We start from the raw sequence: 23,702 nt of genomic DNA on the forward strand, positions 1-23,702 counted from the left end.
TAAAAAAAGAAAAGAGTAAACCTAGTGATTACAGGCCGGTCAGTTTAACCTCAGTGGTAAGAAAATTATTGGAATCAATTCTGAGGGTCAGTATAAACCATCATTTAGAAAGGCACGGGTTAATCAGGGACAGTCAACACGGCTTTGTTAAGGGAAAGTCATGTCTGACTAACTTGATTAAATTTTTTGAAGAAGTAACAAGGATGTTCGGTGAGGGTAATGCATTTCCTGGAGTCCACATGGATTTTAGCAAGGCTTTTAACAAGGTCCCATCTAGCAGGCTGGTCAGAAAAGTAAAAGCCATGGGATCCAAAGGAAAGTAGTAAATTGGATCCAGAATTGGCTCAGCGGAAGGAAGCAAAGGATAATGGGCGACGGGTGTTTTTCTGATTGCAAGGCTGTTTCCAGTGGGGTTCCGCAGGGCTCAGTTCCAAGTCGCTTGCTTTTCGTTGTACATATTAATGATTCAGACTTAAATGGAGGGGTCCTGATTCAGAAGTTTACTGATGATTCAAAAATTGGCATGCAGCTGATAGTGAGGAGGAAAGCTGTAGACTGCAGGACGATATCAATGGACTGGTCAGGTGGGCAGAAAAGTGGCAAATGGAATTCAATCCGGAGAAGTGTGAGGTAATTCATTTGTGGAGGTCAAGCAAGGCAAGGGAATACACAATAAATGAGAGGATACAGAGAGGTGAAGTGGAAGTGAGCGACCTTGGAGTACATGTCCACAGATTCCTGAAGCCAGCAGGAAAGGGAGACACGGTAGTTAAAAAGGCATACGGGATCGTTTCCTTTATTGGCCGAGGTATACAATATAAGAACAGGTAGGTTCTGTTCGGACTGTATAAAACATTAGTTAGGCCATAGCTTGGGTTCTGCGTACAGTTCTGGTCACCACATTACAGGAAAGATGTGATTGCAGTAGAGAGGGTACAGGGGAGATTTATGAGGATGTTGCCAGGACTGGAAAATAATAGCTATGAGGAAAGATTGGCTAGGCTGAGGTTATTTTCTTTGTAACAGAGGAGGCTGAGGGGTGATTTAATTGAGGTGTATAAATTTATGAGGGGTCGAGATAGAGTGGATAGGAAGGACTTATTTCCCTTAACAGAGAGGTCAGTAACCAGGGAGCACAGATTTAAAGTAATTGGTGGAAGGATTAGAGGGGAGATGCGGAAAAAAACCCACCAGTGGGTGTGTGGGTGTCTGGAACTCACTGCATGAAAAGGTGGTAGAGGCAGAAACCCTCATCGCATTTTAAAGCTACCTGGATATGGACTGGAAGTGCCGTAACCTGCAAGGCTGCGGACCAAATGTTGGAAAGTGGGATTCGGCTGGGGAGCTCTATTTCGACCGGCACAGACACGATGGGTCGAATGGCCTCATTCTGTACCATAAATTTTCAATATTTCTATGTAAGATATAAATGGAGATGAAGCAGCATTGGGTGATAGCTGTTTTTCGGACAGGAAGCAAAGTGCTGGAGTGCGTGGGCATTGCTTGGATTGGAGAAGGTTTGGAAGTCCCACACCCCGGGGTTCATTAATGCTCCACTTTTCTCCCCGATATATAGATGATTTGGATTGGAGAAGGTTTGGAAGTCCTACACCCCGGGTTCATTAATGCTCCACTTTTCTCCCCGATATATAGATGATTTGGATTGGAGAAGGTTTGGAAGTCCTGCGCCCCGGGTTCATTAATGCTCCACTTTTATTCCTGATATACAGATGATTTGGATTGGAAATGGGGAACACAATACTGAGATTGGCTGACGATAAAACAGTAAGGGATGTGGTTAACAGTGAGAATAGTGAAATGTTTCAGGCGAACACAAACACGATAGGAGAAATGTATTTCTTCACGAAACTGTTAGAGGACACATTGCTTTGCCACAGGCATTAGTTGCTGCACAGACCATTGCATTTTTACGGAGAATGTGAGTCAGCATTTGAACCAGATGAACATTCAGGGTTTTGGGAGAAAGAAAGGAAGTGGGATTAGTTTTTGACTTATCTGGCTAGGAGCTGACAAATTGGCTCCTTGTGTGCTGTAAGTATCTGTGGAAGGAACCGGAACAAACCGCAGACCTTTTCTAACCTCGGAAATGTAGTGTTGGGAGTTCCTGACACTGCGGATTGTCTGTGGTTAGTGTACGGAACGGAAGGAGAGGCCAGTTGGTCTTTTCTATTGCCGTTCCTTTGTACTGTGGTCCGGCAGGAGTCAGCTGATACTGGAGAGGAGACAAGGGGATTGGTGGAATAAAAGGGAAGACAACTTGTAGAAATGTTGCAAGAACTAATCAAGCCCTTTCAATCCACTACATCTAATACAACCTACCTGATTTACAACAGAACATAAACAGATAAGACTGGTGGACGGCGGAAGTCCTTGTGCTGGAAGAGTGGAAATGTACTACAATGGTGCCTGGGGGACAGTGTGCGATGACTCCTGGGATCGACTGGACGCCGATGTTGTTTGTAGGCAACTGGGTTGTGGATATTCACTAACGGCGACAGCTCCGGTTTCCTGTGGACAGGCCTCTGGGCCAATTTGGTTGGATGAACTGAGATGCACGGGTAACGAGTCGGTACTTTGGGAGTGTGATTCATCACCTTGGGGAGAGCATGACTGTATTCATAAAGAAGATGTCAGGATCGTATGCTCAGGTAAGTGAGTCGACACAGCAAGAGGGTATTCATGTTAAAGGAGTGAGGATTATATATTCAGATAAGGAACTAAAGACAACAGGAGTGTGTTCATATAAAAGGGGGAAAGGATGTACAATTATGGAAGGGACTAAACACTTGGTCCTATTCACTTGAAAAGATTGTGGATTAGTGTTGGATTAGCGATTGACTGTTTCCCTGTTTAAAATTCGGTGCTATTTACATGAGCGGATGTTGTCGTAGAATGGTATCAATCCGCTCTGCTGTAATCCTGGAACTTTAACCAATAATACAGTTCAGGCTGTGGCAGTCCCGCCACCAGAACCGTTTGTCGGTGTCGTAACTACTTTCTCTTCACTCCACCTTTTGCTCTGGGAGCGGCGTCAGACGATTCAAGTCTGAAATCGCTTTTTAAAAAAGTTTATAGCCGATTTACTTGGTAAGAAATCATTTTCACTGCGCTGCCGTATAATATAACCAGAGTGTGGACGCTCCTTTAGGTGTTGAACATACTGGGCGGGAAGCGAAGCTCTAGCATGTTTGTGAGCGGGGCTCACTGCTGGCTGGGCTCAGAGCCCGAGTCAGTGATGAATGAATTGATCGAGACAGTAAATGGTCGGGAGTCATTACAGGTAAGGAGGCGGTATTGTTCACTGAAACTCTCCCCCTACCGTCCAGGAATGAATTTATAAAGATTGACAGTGAAGCGAATTCCATCAGATGATATTTACAGATTCCAGTATCAATATCCCTTCCTTACTCCATCAGATAATGGTGACAGATTCCAGTATCAATATCCCTTCCTCACTCCATCAGATGTCGGTGACAGATTCCAGTATCAATATCCCTACCTCACCCCATCAGATGTCGGTGACAGATTCCTGTATCAATATCCCTTCCTCACTCCATCAGATGTCGATGACAGATTCCAGTATCAATATCCCTTCCTCACTCCATCAGATGTCGATGACAGAGGGCTGTATCAACATTCCTTCATCATTGTCAATTACTGACACTCTCTTCTATTCACAGAGCATAAGGAGATCAGATTAGTGAAAGGACACCATCCCTGTGAGGGCCGAGTGGAGGTGTTCTATCGAGGATCCTGGGGGACAGTTTGTTACGATGACTGGGATAAGAAAGACGGCGAGGTGGTCTGTAAACAGCTGGATTGTGGATCAGTTACCGAGATTCCATTCGAAGCCCATTTTGGAGAAGGCACTGGGCCCATTTGGCTGGATAACGTTGAATGCCGGTCAGACGAGTCCTTCTTGTGGCAATGTCTCTCCACACCATGGGGTCAGCATGACTGTAAGCACAGAGAGGATGCCGGTGTGGTTTGCTCAGGTAACAGTCTGTGTTTAATCAGTGCAAGTACCATTCATGGATATCTTTATTACAGTGCATCATTGGCGCATGTGTCTTGTACTGCAGGAAATCAATCGTCAACGAGGAGCGACAGTTTCCATTCCTGTCCTGGGACACCTGACCACACAAGTGATCATTTAACAGGTAGTTTCCTTTTAAATAATATGGTCTTTACGTGGGATTCCGCTAATGAGTCATAAAAAACTGAACTTCCTGTTGATTTGTTATTTTATTCAGGACAACAATTACGATTAGTTGGAGGAAAGACTAACTGTTCGGGAAGAGTTGATATCATGTTCAATAACACATGGGGGACGGTGTGTGACGATTCCTGGGATAGGCGAGAGGCCCGTGTGGTGTGCCGGCAGCTGGATTGCGGCTCCGCCCTTGCCGATTCCGGGGAGCCCGTGTATGGGAAAGGCGAAGGCCCTGTATGGCTGAACAGAGTCCAGTGCAAGGGAAGCGAACTCTTCCTGTGGGACTGTCGGTCATCAACATGGGCTCAGCGGGTCTGTGCTCACAAAGTCGCCAGTGTGATGTGTTCTGGTAGGAGCAGGAACATATTTATTCAGTCAATGGACGCCTTCATTTATTCATTTCCGTGCTTCATAGGAAATCTCTTGTTATGTATTTTAAAAGCGAGAATGTAAAATGATGATTTCCTTTTAACTGATATTGAATATTCGGGTTTGCCATCTCCCCCTAAAACTGCAAAAAAACGACATGTACTTTTCAATAGAAGTTTATGTTGTTCTTTAATTTGTGAATATTGATTGATGCGGATCAGTAGTCACTCTGTTTACTGATAAGATGAGACTGTTTGTTGTTTCAAACATTCTATGATTGAACCATAACCCCTTCCCCCTGTTTCCTGTAACAAACCAGTTCTCCAGTTTGTTCTCTTCCTAAAAACAGCCTCAACTAAAATGTGCGAATTTCCCCCTTTCTGGAAGTGTTGTTTCATTGAAGCAGACTTGTCGCTGTTCCCACAATAAGTCGCTCTGTTTGTCTTAATCAAACTCCTCATTGCCCCTCCTCTGTCACTCCGTCTATCGTTTGTCTCTCTGCCCACAGTAAGGCAGTTCAAGTCGAGATTCATTGTGTCAACTGTTTTCAAACTTTTCGAATTGATAGGGCAAACAATAAATACAAATATATATTAGTATCTTTCATTCATGCTTTATCCCAATTTAAATTCATTAAATTTTGACCATAGTTACTGTCCCTTCAATCATGACATCCAACAAATCAACTGACCCACAGCCAGTTTGTCTCCTCTTCAATCCTTGTCCTTGTTATAAGAACTTCCTGCTCTGACCCTATCTCAAAGTTCCTCTTTACTGCGATAGTTTTCTGCTCCTTGACTAAAAATCCAGCATTAACTCTTGACCTTAGTTAGATTTGAATCGTGTCAATGGAGAAATCGCTGCTTTGGTTTGTTTATTTTCCTCGTGTCTGTTTTAGTTACAGATGTGCTGATCCCGGGGGTAATAATATCCACGCCCGTTGCCGTTTCCATCATCCTGGGAACCCTGTTGGTTTTTGTGCTGATTGCACTGACTGTACAACAACAGAGACAGTCGTCTAGAAGAGGTACCTTTAATCTTTGATCCTCGGTGATCAGCAGTTTTCTGTGTGTGTTAAGTGGCTGTAAATTGCTCGCTATAATGCCGGATCCCAGTTGCGAATCAATCACCTTCTCACACTTGAAAATTCATTCTCTTTTGGGGGTTTTGAATGTAACAAAACAGGGGTCGTTTATTCGGTGGATTTAGTTCTGTTCTGAGGAGACAGCAGTCGGGAGGAGTCCGGAATCTAATAAATTAAATATGTCTGTTTTGCTCCTGAACAGTGAAAAAGCGCAGCTTCAGTTATACGATTTCCAGACCGGGCGAACCAATTTATCAAGAAATCGATGACATTACAGCTGGAAGAGGATCGCGTGAGTCCCAGCCCATGACATGTTCTGTCTGTCCAGGTGTCGCTTCCCCCCAATAAAGCTCCGCTGCATTGAATGTATTTGGGACCAGTCCCGTGATATTCGGCCCTGTTCACTGGACACCTCCTTTCACGGTGAATATGGTGCTGTCTGATTTTTCAGATTATTAACTGTTGTCAGCTTCATGTTTGATGGGATTTCTATATTTCTCACTTTCCTGTCTTTTCCCCGTCCTCCTAGTTTCTAATTCTGAAGCTTTTTCTGAGTGTTTTTCCCTACTCTCATTCAGAAGATTGTGTCGATGTACTCTGAGCAGTCACTGTGCAGTTTATCACACTCTCCTTGCCGCAGAGGGCAGTGATGCTCCGTGTTGCTCCCACAGCTGGGGTCACTGAGAGCACTGCGGTTTAATAGTCCATACAATGAATATGATCATACTTATTGCAAAGACTCTGAGGTGTGAAGACTGTAAATGTATGCTTGTCTTTGTATTCTGGTGTCATACTAATTAATGATGGTATTTACTGGCGATCTGAACAGTTGACAAGATTTCTGTATGACAGCATTTGTGTATTTGAAAGAATTTAACATCTTCAATTTACATTAAATGTTCTTCACCGTTCTCATTTGTTTTGACAGTTTATCGATCTAATAGCGGAGAGATTGATCTGGAATATTATACCAGTACAAGTTTATCTCAAACCGACCAGAACTCGCAGAATCCTGAAGGTATGTAATACCCAGAACTGTGTAATAGTTTGTGACTGTTACATTCCGCATCTAATTACTCAGATCTGTGTAATATTTTGTAAATGTGCCTTTCGGTGTGTAATTACTCAGATCATAGAATTTTACAACACAGAAGGAGACCATTCGGCCCGTCGTGCCTGTACCTGCTCTTTGAAAGAGCTGTCCAATTTAGTCCCACACCCCAGCTTTTTCCCATGACCCTGTGAATTAGTCCCCTTCAAGTACATACCGAATTGCCTTGAAAAGTTCCTATGGAATCTGATTCCACCGCCCTTTCAAGTAGTGCGTTCCAAATCTGAGTGAAACAATTTCTCCTCATTTCCCCTCTAGTTCTTTTGCCAAATCTGTGACCTCTGTTTACCGACCCACTTGCCAAATGAAACAGTTTCTCCCGACTGGCTCTATCGAACCCCCTCATAATTTTGAATATCTTTTATTTCTCCCCTTAACCTTCTCTGCTCCAAGGAGAACAATCCCAGCTTCTCCAATCTGTTCACAAATCTGAAGTCCCTCATGCCTGATATCATCCTGATAAACCTCCTCTGTACCCTCACCAAGGCCTTTACATCCTTTCTAAACTGTGGTGCCCAGAATTGTACACAATACCCCAGCTGAGGCCTAACGGTTTAACATGACTTCCTTGCTTTTGATACGATACCTCTATTTACAAAGCCAAATATCCCATACGCTTTCTTACACACATTATCAACCTGCTCATTATATACTAAGATCTGAGTAATATTTTGTTAGTGACATTCGGTTTGTAAATACTTAGATCTGTGTATTTTCTTGTAAATGTAACAGTCGGTGTGTAATTAATCAGATCTGTGTAATATTTTGTGAATATGATAATTAAGCACCAGCCACTGCTTGAAACATCGACACAATGTTCCACTCAGGGTGACAAAGAACCCGGAATAATTAAAACATTTTCTCACGCACCCAGATCCCTAAACCGGTGATGGTGATTGTTTTGCCATCAGATTGTAACAATAGCCGTGATGTCAATCAGGAATCCAGGAGCTCCACCCGATGGGTTCCCTTGAATACTTGACAGGACGTGTGCGTCATTAATTTAGGAGAACTCTGTTTAAATGGTCTGGAAAAGACCGCCTTGCGCCTCCACCGCTGTTCTCCGCTAAAATGAACATTTCCTTTTATAGATAAGACCAGAGAACGCCTCATTAAGCAGAATTACGATGACATTGATTCTGGCCCATTGAATGGCCAGACCCCCAGCACAGAGGGTCCTGGTAAGTTAAACCCTGGGCTCGGAGGCTGCCGACTCATTCTTTTATTTGTAATCACATTTCTTTACAATTGCACCAGCCCAATGCCAATGATTAATCGCCATTCGTACAATTGTTTTACAATTTGCGTTGAAAGATCCCATTGGTGACTCATGCCTGTTGCCCTAAAAAGCCCGGAAATTGCTGTTGGTGATTAAACCGACGAACACTTAACCCTTTCATACCACACTCAATTACCTGATATCGTGACAACGAAATAAGTCCAGTTTAAAGAAATAAATCAAACTCAGTTTTAAAATAGCGGAGAAAGCAATTTCAATGTGTTCGCCAATATCTGCGGCAATAATTAACGCCTACGGTTACATGTTGATGAAGAGATTTCTCCTGAATTACCTATTGGATTTACTAGCCACTATTTTATATTTATGACCTCTAGTTTTGGTCTCTCCCACAAGTGGAAATATTTTCTTTACTTCTCACCTATCAAAGCCTTTCATAATCTTAAAGACCTCGATCAGTGGGGATGGAGCTCACCGTGTGTGAGGTCCCGCATTCCATCCCCAGCAGCTCCAAACGCTTTACCCTGCACGGGCTCGAGAGGCCGAATGACCTCATGTGCTGTAACCATTCTATCGATCACCCATTAGCCTTCTCTTTTCCAGGACTGAGGACTGTTCCATATTGTAGATGGTCCCAAACTGTTCCCTGTAGTTTGATGTGTTTAATGACTGAGGATTATTCCATATTGTAGATGGGCCCAAACTGTTCCCTGTGGTTTGATGTGTTTAATGACTGAGGATTATTCCATATTGTAGATGGTCCCAAACTGTTCCCTGTGGTTTGATGTGTTTAATGACTGAGGATTATTCCATATTGTCGATGGTCTCAAACTGTTCCCTGTGGTTTGATGTGTTTAATGACTGAGGATTATTCCATATTGTCGATGGTCTCAAACTGTTCCCTGTGGTTTGATGTGTTTAATGACTGAGGATTATTCCATATTGTCGATGGTCTCAAACTGTTCCCTGTGGTTTGATGTGTTTAATGACTGAGGATTATTCCATATTGTAGATGGACCCAAACTGTTCCCTGTGGTTTGATGACTGAGTAACGAGGGGTTTCTGTTTTTTTTTTCTGAATTACCTTTTAAAGCTCCTGCTCTGATTCCCAACAATCATTTCCTTCCAGCGCCAGTTCCGGGAAGTTGTGACGATGTTGAGGACGTGACCCCGAGCAGCCCGGATCGTGATTCCGTGCTGGACAGAGGATTTCGTCTCACACTCAGAAAGACCGCGGATCACCCCGCCACAGACTGTGAGTTCAATTCAGCAGAGCGTCCTCGATAGTTAGTTCTCAGTAATCGACCGAGTGTCCATTAGTCTGTTTATTGACAGATCCCTGTCCAGAAATATTCGATTATTCAAAAAGTTGGGGAGGAAAGTGCAAATTATCTTTCTGGCTCTCCACATGCAGCAATATCAGCCTCTGTGTTCCCTCCCTCCCGCCCTGTCTTTTGCTCTGTCTCTCTGTCTGACTCTGCCTTTCTATTTATCTATTTATATATATATATATTTAGCTATCGCTCTTTATCGTCTCTCTATCATCATCTCTATATCTCTATCATCGTCTCTTTCAATCTCACTCTTCATCTCTCAACCTCCATATCTCTCTCTCCATCTTTCTACATCTATTCCTCCAACTCTCTATTTTTCTAATTTGACAGAAAGATTTGCCAAACCAATCAAAAGAATAATGTAGACTCAATTCTTATGCTGAGACAATGGAGCAAATGGCACTGGGCCTGGGGTTCATAGGACAAAGTTCGGTCAGAGAGACATCAACTGCTGCACATTGTTGCCAGAAGATGAGCTGAGGCCAGGTCACCGGACTCGCTTAACAAACAGCGCGATGTTGAGAAGGTTCTTCTGTTGAAAAAAAACGCTAAACTGGGGGGTCGGTGGTTGTGAGGGATCGACAGTGACATTTCACCTCCGGGTTAAAGTTCAGCCCTGAATGGTGGAATGGAAGTCTCCTCTCGTGCGAGCTGCAATTGAATTCAAACAATGTCGGTCCCAGTTCCAGATACAACCCAGTGAGCACTGGTCTACAGCATAAAACGGACCGGATTCAGCTTCAGTTGGCGCTAAATTGGCAACATTCCTGCAGGATGAGTGTGGGAATGAGAAAATATCAGACTGGGGCAATGGGGAGGGTATCCTGAGGTTGTAGTAATGTAAGGTTTTTGTGGCGGAACACGGGCTCTGACTGTAAACCGTATTATATTTGATGAATGAGCAGTTGATACCATCACTGATACACGCAATGGAAAGGAGTCCATGTCCTGCCAACAGAAGCGTCAGTGTCCACTTGTACAGCGCTCTCAGAAGTTTTCATATGGTGGAATTTGGAAATGCTGCTAGGAATATGATAAACACTAGGGGTCCAGTCCGAGGACGTGCTCCAACATGGAGCTTGATGCCTAGGAGTGAGGAGAGATAGATCCAGGTCTGTGCATTCAGGTGGAGAAATACAACGGCCTACCGTCACCTTCTCTGGACAACTAGAGATTGGCAATAAACGCTGGCCTTGCCAGTGACATCCCACATGCCGAGAAATAATTAAACAGATACTGAATGAAGATGGGTGATTTGTGAAAGGTTAACAGTGATGTTGGCGGGAGTGGGGTGGGGTGATACACAGCAGACCATAGTCAGAGACGTGGAGGGCGTGAGTTGGCGTCTATGGTAAAGCAGGTTGCAGAGGTAGATGGTCCGGACAGTGGAGGGATTCGTAAACAAGCAGGAGAATTTCCTTTCAAACGGAATGCGGGAAAGAAACTCGGGCACAGTCGGCCCCGGCCGCAACTCGGGCACAGTCAGCCCAGGCCACAACTCGGGCACCGTCGGCCCAGGCCACAACCCGGGCACGGTCGGCCCAGGCCACAACCCGGGCACGGTTGGCCCAGGCCACAACCCGGGCACAGTCAGCCCAGGCCACAACTCGGGCAAAGTCAGCCCAGGCCACAACTCGGGCAATGTCAGCCCAGGCCACAACTCGGGCAAAGTCAGCCCAGGCCACAACTCGGGCACAGTCAGCCCAGGCCACAACTCGGGCACGGTCGGCCCAGGCCGTAACCCAGATTGATTTACTTTAACGGTGGACAGTTTTTAACAGTGAGGTGAGAGCTCCTGATCGCAATCCACAATTGGAAAGCTTTCCTCAGTCTTCTGTGCCATTGCCTCATTATGCGGACAGTTTGATTTTCAATTTCATAAAAGTTATCAACTATCTAAAATGATCTTAAATTCTTAAATTGCAAATGTCCCAGAGATTGTGACACACATCAGTTTAAAATCAAACCTTTTTTTTATTCGTTCATGGGATGTGTGCGTCGCTGGCGAGGCCAGCATTTATTGCCCATCCCTAATTGCCCTCGAGAAGGTGGTGGTGAGCCGCCTTCTTGAACCGCTGCAGTCCGTGTGGAGACGGTTCTCCCACAGTGCTGTTAGGAAGGGAGTTCCAGGATTTTGACCCAGCGACAATGAAGGAACGGCGATATATTTCCAACTCGGGATGGTCTGTGACTTGGAGGGGAACGTGCAGGTGGTGTTGTTCTCATGTGCCTGCTACTCTTGTCCTTCTAGGTGGTAGAGTTCGCGGGTTTGGGAGGTGCTGTCGAAGAAGCCTTGGCGAGTTGCTGCAGTGCATCCTGTGGATGGTACACACTGCAGCCACAGTGCGCCGGTGGTGAAGGGAGTGAATGTTTAGGGTGGTGGATGGGGTGCCAATCAAGCGGGCTGCTTTATCTTGGATGGTGTCGAGCTTATTGAGTGTTGTTGGAGCTGCACTCATCCAAGCAAGTGGAAAGTATTCCATCACACTCCAGACTTGTGCCTTGCAGATGGTGGAAAGGCTTTGGGGAGTCAGGAGGTGAGTCACTCGCCGCAGAATACCCAGCCTCTGACCTGCTCTCGTAGCCACTGTATGGCTGGTCCAGTTAAGTTTCTGGTCAATGGTGACCCCTGATCGAAACTGATTGTATTTAATCCATTTACAGAGTGGGAATGAGACAATTAACTTCATTTACCAACAATGTTTTCTTTCTTCTCGTGGCAGAATTTTGGTTGAAATATTCCAACCGGATGTTTGATAATTTATCACCGGAAGTCCTAAAGTATTCGGCTCGATCATGGACGAATCTCGACTGACTGTCTCCACAGCCGTGGGTATTTTAGATGTTAGCTCATGTACGTTGCTAAGACAGCTTTATTTTCTGCTAAAATCCCTCCATGAAATTTGCCTTCTCAATCGATAGAATCTTATAGCGCAGAAGGAGACCATTCGGCCCATCGTGCCTGTGCCGACTCTTTCAAAGAGCTGTCCAATTAGTCCCACTACACCGCTCTTTCCCCATTCCCCTGTAACTGTTTCCTTTTCAAATATACAAAAAGAAAGAAAGGCTTGCATTTATATAGCGCCTTTCTCGACCCCCGGACGCCCCAAAGCACTTTACAACCAATGAAATACTTCTGAATTGTCGTCACTGTTGTAATATAGGAAATGCGGCAGCCAATTCGTGCACAGCAAGATCCCACAAACAGTAATATGATACTGATGAGATGATCTGTTTTCGTGATGTGGATTGAGGGATAAATATTGGCCAGGACACCAGGGATAACTCCCCTGCTCTTCTTCGAAATAGTGCCATGAGATCTTTCACGTCCACCTGAGAGGGCAGATGGGGTGTCGGTTTAACATCTCATAAAAAAGACCGCACCTCTGACAGTCCAGCATTCCCTCAGTACTGATCTGGGAGTGTCAGCCTAGATATTGTGCTCAATTCTCTGGAGTGGGAATGAACCCACAATCTTCTAACTCAGAGGCGAGAATGCAGCCAACCGAATCACTCCAATACATCCAATTCCCTTTTGAAAGCAACTATTGAATCTGCTTCCACCACCCTTTCAGGCAGAGCGGTGCAGACCAGTAAGAACTCCCTGTGCAAAAACAAACATATCTCCTCATCTCCTCTCTGGTTCTGTTGATAATTACCTTAAGTGTGTGCCCTTTGGTTACTGACGCTCCTACCAGTGGAAACGCTTCATCCGGATTTACTCCCTATCAAACCCCTAACTATTCTGAGGACCTCTATCAAATCTCCCCTTAACTTTCTTTGTTCCAAGGAGAACAATTGCAGCTTCCCCAGTCTCTCCACATATCTGAATTCCCTCATCACTTGTACCATTCCAGTGAACCTCCTCTGCACCCTCTCCAAGGCCTTCACATCCTTCCTAAAATGTGGTGCCCAGAATGAGACACAATACTCCAGCTGAGGACTCACCAGTGATATATAAAAGTTTACCATAACTTCTTTGCTTTTTACTTTATATCTCTGTTCAATAAGGGAAGGGTCCCTTTTATTTTTAACAGGTTTATCACCTTCTTCTCTGTAACCTGCTCCAGCCTGACAACCCCACTCACCCAACTTTCCCCGCACTCTGGCTTGGATCTCTTCTAACTCTCCCTCCGTTCAATCTGCCATCAGCGCCTCGGCCTTCAGCCGGCGAGCTCCCACATTCTAGAATCACCCCGCTCCACTCCCCCGAGGATCAATTTCCCTCGGCCCGAGTTATACCCGGCTCTTCGATCAAGCAGCGACGAATGCCTCCTCCTCTCTCTCCTTCACGCTGTGTTGCTTTTATTTCACATTCTCTTTGAGGAGCCTTTGGGTATTTTTCTACCTTAAAGGCGCCATTTCAAAAGCAAGTTATTGTTGTAAAATAAATTGATTTAATGTCTTTCTTCGATCAACAAACATGGGGAATTTGTTTAACTGATGTAATTCTGCGGAAAAAATGCATTTTGAATTGAATAGTTTTATCAGCTGATGATCTTTGTATCATTTTATGTCGTTGTTTTTACTCAAATATTGTTAATGAAGAATATTAAAAATATCTGATATAACAGACTGAGAACTGCGGTGTTTTGCTATTACTAAGGAAAGTTGCTGTCCTCACCATTGTTAGTATCGGCATCATCCGTTTTAGTTACATTTTTAATCAGACTATTGCGGTTCCAGCAGAATCACCAACAAACAAATATTCCAGTTTCTCTGAAACCCTCATGGAACCAAAGAGGGACATCGGTTTCAAAATGAAATATTCCTCAATTTGGATTCTGCTTCTTGCGAAATGTCCACCAGGACCGTCACAGAAAAATGAGACTGAGTTGAATCCCCATCTCACACAAGCTATTCTTGCGGCCGAGTGTGGAGTTTAAGGAAAACAGTTATATAGGAACATAGGAACAGGAGTAGGCCATTCATCCTCTCGTGCCTGCTCCGCCATTTGATAAGATCATGGCTGATCTGTGATCGAACTCCATAAACCTGCCTTTGGTTCATATCCCTTAATACCTTTGGTTGCCAAAAAGCTATCTATCTCAGATTTAAATTTAGCAATTGAGCTCGTATCAATTGCCATTTGCGGAAGAGAGTTCCAAACTTCTACAACCCTTTGTGTGTAGAAATGTTTTCTAATCTCGCACCTGAAAGGCCTGGCTCTAATTTTTAGACTGTGCCCCCCACTCCTAAAATCCCCAACCAGCGGAAATAGTTTCTCTCTATCCACCCTATCTGTTCCCCTTAATATCTTATAAACTTCGATCAGATCACCCCTTAACCTTCGAAACTCGAGGGAATACAACCCCAATTTGTGTAATCGCTCCTCGTAACTTAACCCTTGAAGTCCGGGTATCATTCTAGTAAACCTACGCTGCACTCCCTCCAAGGCCAATATGTCCTTCCGATGGTGCGGTGCCCAGAACTAATCACAGTACTCCAAGTCCGGTCTAACCAGGAATTATCGATAATTCAAAGAGTAAATGGTGTTTAGTCAAATCCAGTGGTCATTAAACATCTGCTCCTGCCCTTGATTTCTGTTAAATTTCTAACTGGCATAAGGTCAATGGACAGACATCATGTAAGAGTTAGGGTGGGAGATGATGACCATGTGATAGGTATGAGTGGGATGTCCAGGCGTGATTTGATCTCTGGGTGAGGATCGAGACCTGGGACCGGGATGGGGACTGCATTATAGAGCAGTGATATTTATGGAATAATGTCACCTCTTGCCGGTGTGTACTACATCATACAGCAGTGATATTTAGAGAATAATGTCACCTCCTGCTGGTGTGTACTGAATCATACAGCAGTGAGATTTATAGAATAATGTGCGGACAACACAGTGAACTACTGAGAGTTTGGTAAGTGTGGGAGTTCGGTGAAGTGGGGGAGGGAGGTGCTGCTTTGCCTTGCTTTTCCGAACATTTTCCACAGAGCGGCAGTGGACCTGAGCGTAGAAGACTGAGATTGGGGAATAAAAGCAGCAGCAGACCTGCATAAACTACTGTGCGACGTCACAGGTGAGGCAGGAGAGTCCGGGAGGTGAGCAGATTAAAAAAGGAGAGAACTAGAGCGGGAGGAGAGTCTGAGAGTCAAAGGCAAGTCATGGCAGCACAGCTTGCACCCGTGATATGCTCCTCCTGCACTATGTGGGAAGTCATGGACACTACCATTGTCCCTGGCGACCATGTGTGCAGGACGTGTGTCCATCTGCAGCTACTGGCAAACCGTATTTCGGAGCTGGAGCTGCGGGTGGATTCACTGTGGAGCATCCGCGATGCTGAGACTATCGAGGATAGCACGTTCAGTGAGGTGGTCACACTGCAGGTAAAGATTACTCAGGCAGAAAGGAAATGGGTGACCGCCAGGCAGCGTAAAATGACTAGGCAGGTAGAGCAGGAGTCCCCAAGGGCCATCTCCCTCTCAAACAGATAATCGGTTTTGGATACGGTTGGCGGAGATGGCTTATTAGGGGAATGCAGCAAGAGCCAGGTTCGGGGCACCACGGGTGGCTCTGCTGCACAGGAGGGGAGGAAGAAGAGTGGCAGGGCTACAGTGATAGGGGCTTCAACTGAAAGGGGAACAGATAGGCGTTTCTGCGGCCGCAAACGTGTCTCCAGGATGGTAGGTTGCCTCCCTGGTGCGAGGGTCAAGGATGTAACGGAGCGGCTGCAGGGCATTCTGGAGGGGGAGGATGAACAGCCAGTAGTCGTGGTCCATATTGGTACCAACGACATAGGTAAAAAAGGGATGAGGTCCTGCAAGGGGAATTTAAGGAGTTACGAGATAAATTAAAAAGCAGGACTTCAAAGGAAGTGATCTCAGGATTCCTACCAGTGCCACGTGCTAATGAGTATAGAAACAGGAGAATAGACCGGATGAATGCGTGGCTACAGGGATGGTGTAGGAGGGAGGGATTTAGATTCCTGGGACATTGGGACCGGTTCTGGGGAAGGTGGCACCTGTACAAGCGGGACAGGTTACACCCGAGCAGGACCGAGACCAATGTCCTCGTGGGGGTGTTTGCTAGTGCTGTTGGGGAAGGCTTAAACTGGAGTGGCAGGGGGATGGGAACCTGAGCGGGGAGTCAGATGGGAGTAAAGTTGATAGCAGCAAGAGAGGGGAAGACCCAGGGGAAATTTACAATACAAATAGTACAAACAGTTGTTCAAGAACAAGTGAAAGGGAAAAGCGTAGAGCAGCAGAAAGAAAGTGTACCTTAGACACTACAGATAAAGTGAAAACTGGAAGGCGTAAGGCGATTAACCGAGCATCAAAGCTGAAGGTCAGGCTAGGGTGTGTGGCCCAACTACGATTTCCAAGGAGTACAAGGAATACATTAAATGAACTACAGGTTCAGTTTCAAATTGGAGGGTATGACATGATAGCTATTACTGAGACATGGCTGCAGGATGGTCAGGATTGGGAACTAAATATACCGGGTTATAAGGTCTACAGGAGAGATAGGGAAAATGGAAGAGGTGGAGGAGTAGCCTTAGTGATTAGAGATGAAATCACTTCAATGATAAAGTAGGATATAACGAGAGGTAAGCAGCCAACAGAGACCTTATGGGTTGAATTGAGAAACAGGAAAGGATCTAAGACTATGGTGGAAGTTTTGTATCGGACCCCTGGCAGCAGCTCTGAAGTGCTAGATTGGATAATTGCAGAGATTAGACAAGCGTGTAAGAAAGGCATAGTGGTCTTAATGGGGGGACTTTAACCTTCACATAGATTGGGGAAAGCAGACGAGCAACTGTCAAAAAGTAGTGAATTTCTTATGTGTGTTCGGGATAGTTTTCTACAGCAGTATGTCCTAGAGGCAACAAGGGGGCAAGCCATACTAGATTTAGTAATGAGTAATGAACCAGATTTAGTGAACGGCTTAATTGTGCGTGAACATCTATCCAATAGCGATCATAACATGATCGAGTTTAATGTAGGTTTTGAAGGGGAAAAAGTGAGTCAGCTGCTAAGATTCTAGACTTGGGTAAGGTCGACTTCAGTGGGATGAGACAGAGACTGTCCACAGTAAACTGGGCAAATCTGTTAATGGGTAAAACAACTGATGATAAGTGGGAAATGTTTAAAGAAACATTTAACGTGATACAGAATCGGTTTATACCCCTGAGGGGCAAGAGCTCCACTTGCCAAAAAAAAACAGCCATGGACAACTAAAGAGGTAAGGGACAGTATAAGACATAAGGAAAGGGCATACAAAAAGGCAAAAAATAGCACAGATCCTGGCGAATGGGAAAGATACAAAGATCAACAAAGGGTCACAGCAGATAATAAGAGCTACAAAAAGAGAGTATGAAAATAAATTTGCAAGGGATATCAAAACCAATACGAAGAATTTTTATTGTTATATTGGGAAAAAGAGGGTGGTCATGAGCAGTGTTGGCCCCTTAAAAACTGAAAGTGGGGATATTGTCATTGACAATGGGGAAATGGCGGACATGTTGAACAATTATTTTGCCTCAGTATTTACAGTAGAAAAAGAGGATAGCATGCCAGAAATCCAAAGAAAACTAATATTGAATCGGGGACAGTGTCTCGATAAAATTAACATTATTAAAGCAACAGTAATGAAGAAAATAATAGCACGAAAGAGTGACAAATCCCCAGGACCAGATGGTTTCCATCCCAGGGTTTTAAAGGAAGTAGGTGAGCAGACTGCAGATGCCCTAACTATAATCTTTCAAAGTTCTCTAGATTCAGGAACTGTCCCTCTAGATTGGAAAATTGCACATGTCACTCCGCTTTTTAAGAAAGGTGAGAGAGGGAAACCGGGGAATTATAGACCAGTTAGCCGAACATCTGTTGCGGGAAAATTGCTGGATTCTATAATTAAGGATAGGGTGACTGAACACCTCGAGAATTTTCAGTTAATCAGGGAGAACCAGCATGGATTTGTGAAAGGTAGGTCGTGCCTGACAAACCTCGTTGAATTTTTTGAAGAGATGACTAAAGTAGTGGGCAGGGGAATGTCAATGGATGTTATTTATATGACTTCCAGAAGGCATTTGATAAGGTCCCACATAAGAGACTGTTAGCTAAGTTAGAAGCCCATGGAATCGAGGGAGAAATATGGACTTGGTTAGAAAGTTGGCTGAGCGAAAGGCGACAGAGAGTAGGGATAATGGGTAAGTATTCACATTGGCAGGATGTGACTAGTAGAGTCCCGCAGGGATCTGTCTTGGGGCCTCAATTATTCACAATATTTATTAACGACTTAGATGAAGACACAGAAAGTCTCATATCTAAGTTTGCCGATGACACAAAGATTGGTGGCATTGTAAGCAGTGTAGATAAAAACATAACATTACAAAGGGATATTGACAGATTAGGTGAATGGGCAAAACTGTGGCAAATGGAATTCAATGCAGACAAATGAGAGATCATCCACTTAGGATCAAAAAAGAATAGAACAGGGTACTTTTTAACTGGTAAACAGTTAAAAACAGTGGATGTCCAAAGGGACTTAGCGGTTCAGGTACATAGATCATTGAAGTGTCATGAACAGGTGCAGAAAATAATCAATAAGGCTAATGGAATGCTGGCCTTCATATCTGGAGGACTGGAGTACAAGGGGGCAGAAGTTATGCTGCAGCTATACAAAACCCTGGTTAGACCACACCTGGAGTACTGTGAGCAGTTCTGGACACCGCACCTTCGGAACGACATATTGGCCTTGGAGGGGGTGCAGCGTAGGTTTTCTAGAATGATACCCGGACTTCAAGGATTAAGTTACGATGAGAGATTACACAAATTGGGGTTGTATTCTCTCGAGTTTAGAAGATTAAGGGGTGATCTGATCGAAGTTTGTAAGATTTTAAGGGGAACGGATAGGGTGGATAGAGAGAAACTATTTCCGCTGGTTGAGGATTTTAGGAGTAGGGGGCACAGTCTAAAAATTAGAGCCAGACCTTTCAGGAGTGAGATTAGAAAACATTTCTACACACAAAGGGTGGTAGAAGTTTGGAACTCTCTTCCGCAAACGGCAATTAATACTAGCTCAATTGCTAAATTTAAATGTGAGATAGATTGCTTTTTGGCAACCAAAGGTATTAAGGGATATGGGCCAAAGGCAGGTATATGGAGCTAGATCACAGATCAGTCATGATCTTATCAAATGGCGGAGCAGGCACTAGGGGTTGAATGGCCTACTCCTGTTCCTATGTTCCTGTGTTCCCAATAGGCGTACGTTGATGTGTCAGCAGTTCATTTCTGCTTTTAAGCTCTTCTCACAGTCAGTGAATTAAAAGGTCACTCAATAGTGTGAACAAGTTGATGTTTCAGAAGGTGAGATGAATTAGTGAATCCCTTCCCACACACGGAGCAGGTGAACGGCCTCTCCCCAGTGTGAGTACGTCGATGTCTCAGCAGTTTGTTTCTGATTTTAAATCTCTTCCCACAGTCAGATCATTTAAAGGTCTCTTATCAGAGTGAACTCGCTGGTGTAACAGAAGGTGTGATGACTGAGTGAATCTCTTCCCACATACAGAGCAGGTGAACGGCCTCTCCCCAGTGTGAACTCGCTGGTGTCTCAGCAGGGTGGATGACCGAGTGAATCCCTTCCCACACACTGAGCAGGTGAATGGCCTCTCCCCAGTGTGAGTGCGTTGGTGTATCCGCAAATAAATTTTGCATTTAAATCTCTTCTCACAGTCAGAACATTTAAATGGTGTCTCATCGGAGTGAACTCGATGGTGTGACAGAAGGTGGGATGACCGAGTAAATCTCTTTTTGCACACGGAGCAGGTGAACGGCCTCTCCCCAGTGTGTGTGCGTTGGTGCCTCTGCAAATTAATTTTGATTTTAAACCTCTTCTCACAATCAGACCATTTAAAACATCTCTCATCAGTGTGAAGTCGCTGGTGTATTAGCAGGGTGGATAAAAAAGTGAATCCCTTCCCACACACAGAGCAGGTGAACGGCCTCTCCCCAGTGTGAGTGCGTTGGTGTGTCAGCAGATTACTTTTGCTTTGAAACCTCTTCTCACAGTCAGAACATTTAAAACATCTCTCATCAGTGTGAACTCGCTGATGTGTCAGCAGGTGGCATGACTGAGTGAATCCCTTCCGACACACGGAGCAGGTGAACGGCCTCTCCCCAGTGTAACTGCGTCGATGAGTTTCCAGCTCTGAGGGGTAATTGAATCCCTTCCCACAGTCCCCACATTTCCACGGTTTCTCCATGGTGTGGGTAGCCTTGTCTCTCTCCAGGTCGGTCGATCAGTTGAAGCCTCGTCCACACACAGAACACGTGTACGGTTTCTCCCCGCTGTGAATGGTGCGGTGTTTTTTCAGACTGTGTAACTGGTTAAAGCTCTTTCCACAGTCAGTGCACTGGAACACTCTCACTCGGGTGTGTGTGTCTCGGTGATTTTCCACTCACACTGATGTTTGAACTCTTCTCCCAGAGATAGAACAGACAAACATTTCTCCTTCCACATTCAAAGGCCGAAGATATTCAGGTCCTGATGAATCGAGTGGCTCTGTCAGATCTTGATATGATCTTTGGTTTGAGTTTCCTGTCTGCAAATCCTCCCCTTCTCATACCCTGTAAAAGGAGTTTATAAAAGTTATCACTGTAAGTACAGGATAGAAATTCAGAACAGACAACTCTACTTTCTATGGAACATTCTTTCCTCTCTTGTTTCACAAAGCTGTAAATCTCCGTCCCACATACTCTCCCTCCTCCCTGTGCTGAAATCCAAACCGATCGCATCATCTTTTAGTGGCCCTAAAAGATGAGTGAAAGGGTGATAGAGCGAGGTAGTAATCTCAGGATTGCTACCAGTGGCACGGGCTAGTCAGAGTAGGAATGACAGGATAGGTAGGATGAATACGTGGCTTGAGAGATGGTGCAAGAGGGAGGGATTCAAATTCCTGGGCCATTGGAACCGGTTCTGGGGGAGGTGGGACCAGTACAAATCGGACGGTCTGCATCTGGGCAGGACTGAAACCAATGTCCTAGGGGGAGTGTTTGCTAGTGCTGTTGGGGAGGGTTTAAACTAATGTGGCAGGGGGATGGGAACCGATGCAGGAAGTCAGTGGGAAGTGAAGTGGTGACAGAAAGAAAAGGCAATAAGGGAGAGTATACAAAACATGACCGGACAGATGGTCTGCGAAAGCAGTGCAAAGACCAAGGGAAGTCCAGATTAAACTGCATTTATTTCAATGCAAGGCAGATGAACTCAGGGCATTGATGGGTACATGGGACTGGGATGTTATAGCTATTACTGAAACATGGATAAGGGAGGGGCAGGACTGGCAGCTCAATGTTCCAGGGTACAGATGCTATAGGAAAGATAGAGCAGGAGGTAAGAGAGGAGGGGGAGTTGCGTTCTTGATTAGGGAGAACATCACGGCAGTAGTGAGAGGGGATATATCCGAGGGTTCGCCCACTGAGTCGATATGGGTAGAACTGAAAAATAAGAAGGGAGAGATCACGTTCATAGGATTGTACTCCAGACCCCCAAATAGTCAACGGCAAATTGAGGAGCAAATATGTAAGGAGATTACAGACAGCTGCAAGAAAAATAGGGTGGTAATAGTAGGGGTCTTTAACTTTCCCAACATTGACTGGGACAGCCATAGCATTAGGGGCTTGGATGGAGAGAAATTTGTTGAGTGCATTCAGGAGGAATTTCTCATTCAGTATGTGGATGGCCCGACTAGAGAGGGGGCAAAACTTGACCTCCTCTTGGGAAATAAGGAAGGGCAGGTGACAGAAGTGTTAGTGAGGGATCACGTTGGGACCAGTGATCATAATTCCATTAGTTTTAAGATAGCTATGGAGAATGATAGGTCTGGCCCAAAAGTTAAAATTCTAAATTGGGGAAAGGCCAATTTTGATGGTATTAGACAGGAACTTTCAGAAGTTGATTGGGAGAGTCTGTTGGTAGGCAAAGGGACGTCTGCTAAGTGGGAGGCTTTCAAAAGTGTGTTAACCAGGGTTCAGGGTAAGCACATTCCTTATAAAGTGAAGGGCAAGGCTGGTAGAAGTAGGGAACGTTGGATGACTCGGGAGATTGAGGCCCTGGTCAAAAAGAAGAAGGAGGCATATGACATGCATAGGCACGTGGGATCAAGTGGATCCTTTGAAGAGTATAGAGATTGCCGGAGTAGAGTTAAGAGAGAATTCAGGAGGGCAAAAAGGGGACATGAAATTGCTTTGGCAGATAAGGCAAAGGAGAATCCAAAGAGCTACTACAAATACATAAAGGGCAAAAGAGTAACGAGGGAGAGAGTAGGGCCTCTTAAGGATCAACATAGTCATCTATATGCGGAACCACAAGAGATGGGTGAGATTCTAAATGAATATTTTACATCGGTATTTACGGTTGAGAAAGGCATGGATGTTAGGGAACTTGGGGAAATAAATAGTGATGTCTTGAGGAGTATATATATTACAGAGAGGGAGGTGCTGGAAGTCATAACGAGCATCAAGGTAGTTAAATCTCCGGGACCTGATGAAATGTATCCAAGGACGTTATGGTGACGATCCGGATTCTTTCCCCTCAGTCTGGTTCAGTAATAACTGAAGTCGAATACATTTTAAAGTCCAACACATCTTTAATAGCAGGGTTCTTAGTCTGCAGCATAGATTTGGACTCCTGATAGAGTCCCTCTATGCTGGCAGAGCAAGAACAACAACATACAGAAATCCACACGTTTTTATACAGATGAATAGGGTTGGAACATACTTAACGAGGGTCAACACCAATCATAAGCCGGGCATAGGTTGCCATGCGAGGTTACATTATTTCCGACCAATCATAAATCGTCCATGTGCTGATCATGCTGCTGTTAGACATCAAAGGGGATAACCTCCTCACTTTCCAACTTAGAATGTTCTTCCCTGTTCCTTCTGTTCCTTATCTCCCAACCTGGAATGTCTTTCAACTTTGGCTAAGCTCGTTACCTATATTGATCTGCCATAAACATGGAGACATTCAGACCAGTCCTTGACTCACATCAAAGCCTCTACATTGCTAAGACCATGCAACCCTGCTGACTAAGCAAACATATGGCCCAGCAGGAGGGCCAGGCCACTTGTATCAATCTCAGTTACTAACTAATTAACCCTTTCTAACCATTTTGCATTCTGCTTCTTTGCCACGTAGGCATCTTAATATTTTACCGAAAACTGACCACGTAGGGATTCTCATTCCCCCCTTTTATCATTTTATGATAACCAATTATTACGGTGCTCACTGGTTCTGCAGGTTCTGCAGTGCAGCAACATTTAAGTAAGCAATAAACTATAAGAATTATAACAATGAATATGACTAGCCCTTGAACTAGAGAAGTCCC

General features: G+C 44.7%; 1 protein-coding gene and 1 long non-coding RNA gene across 2 annotated transcripts in view; both read left to right on the top strand.

Moving 5' to 3' along the window:
• The window catches only part of LOC137335944 (deleted in malignant brain tumors 1 protein-like), a 43,162-nt gene extending 37,515 nt beyond the window's left edge, over positions 1-5,647 (top strand). The window contains exons 9-13 of the mRNA XM_068001454.1: positions 2,355-2,669; positions 3,702-4,016; positions 4,104-4,181; positions 4,275-4,583; positions 5,502-5,647. Coding sequence (XP_067857555.1) covers positions 2,355-2,669; positions 3,702-4,016; positions 4,104-4,181; positions 4,275-4,583; positions 5,502-5,647 — 1,163 coding nt within the window. The remainder of the gene's footprint in view (positions 1-2,354; positions 2,670-3,701; positions 4,017-4,103; positions 4,182-4,274; positions 4,584-5,501) is intronic.
• A 244-nt stretch (positions 5,648-5,891) lies between these two features.
• LOC137335639 (uncharacterized) lies at positions 5,892-9,236 on the top strand. The gene is made up of 4 exons (XR_010966464.1): positions 5,892-5,979; positions 6,616-6,705; positions 7,890-7,979; positions 9,165-9,236. It is a non-coding gene; the product is annotated as an uncharacterized lncRNA (long non-coding RNA).
• Positions 9,237-23,702: the final 14,466 nt, after the last annotated feature.

This window comes from Heptranchias perlo, chromosome 20 (assembly GCF_035084215.1).
Source record: "Heptranchias perlo isolate sHepPer1 chromosome 20, sHepPer1.hap1, whole genome shotgun sequence".
Taxonomy (NCBI): domain Eukaryota; kingdom Metazoa; phylum Chordata; class Chondrichthyes; order Hexanchiformes; family Hexanchidae; genus Heptranchias; species Heptranchias perlo.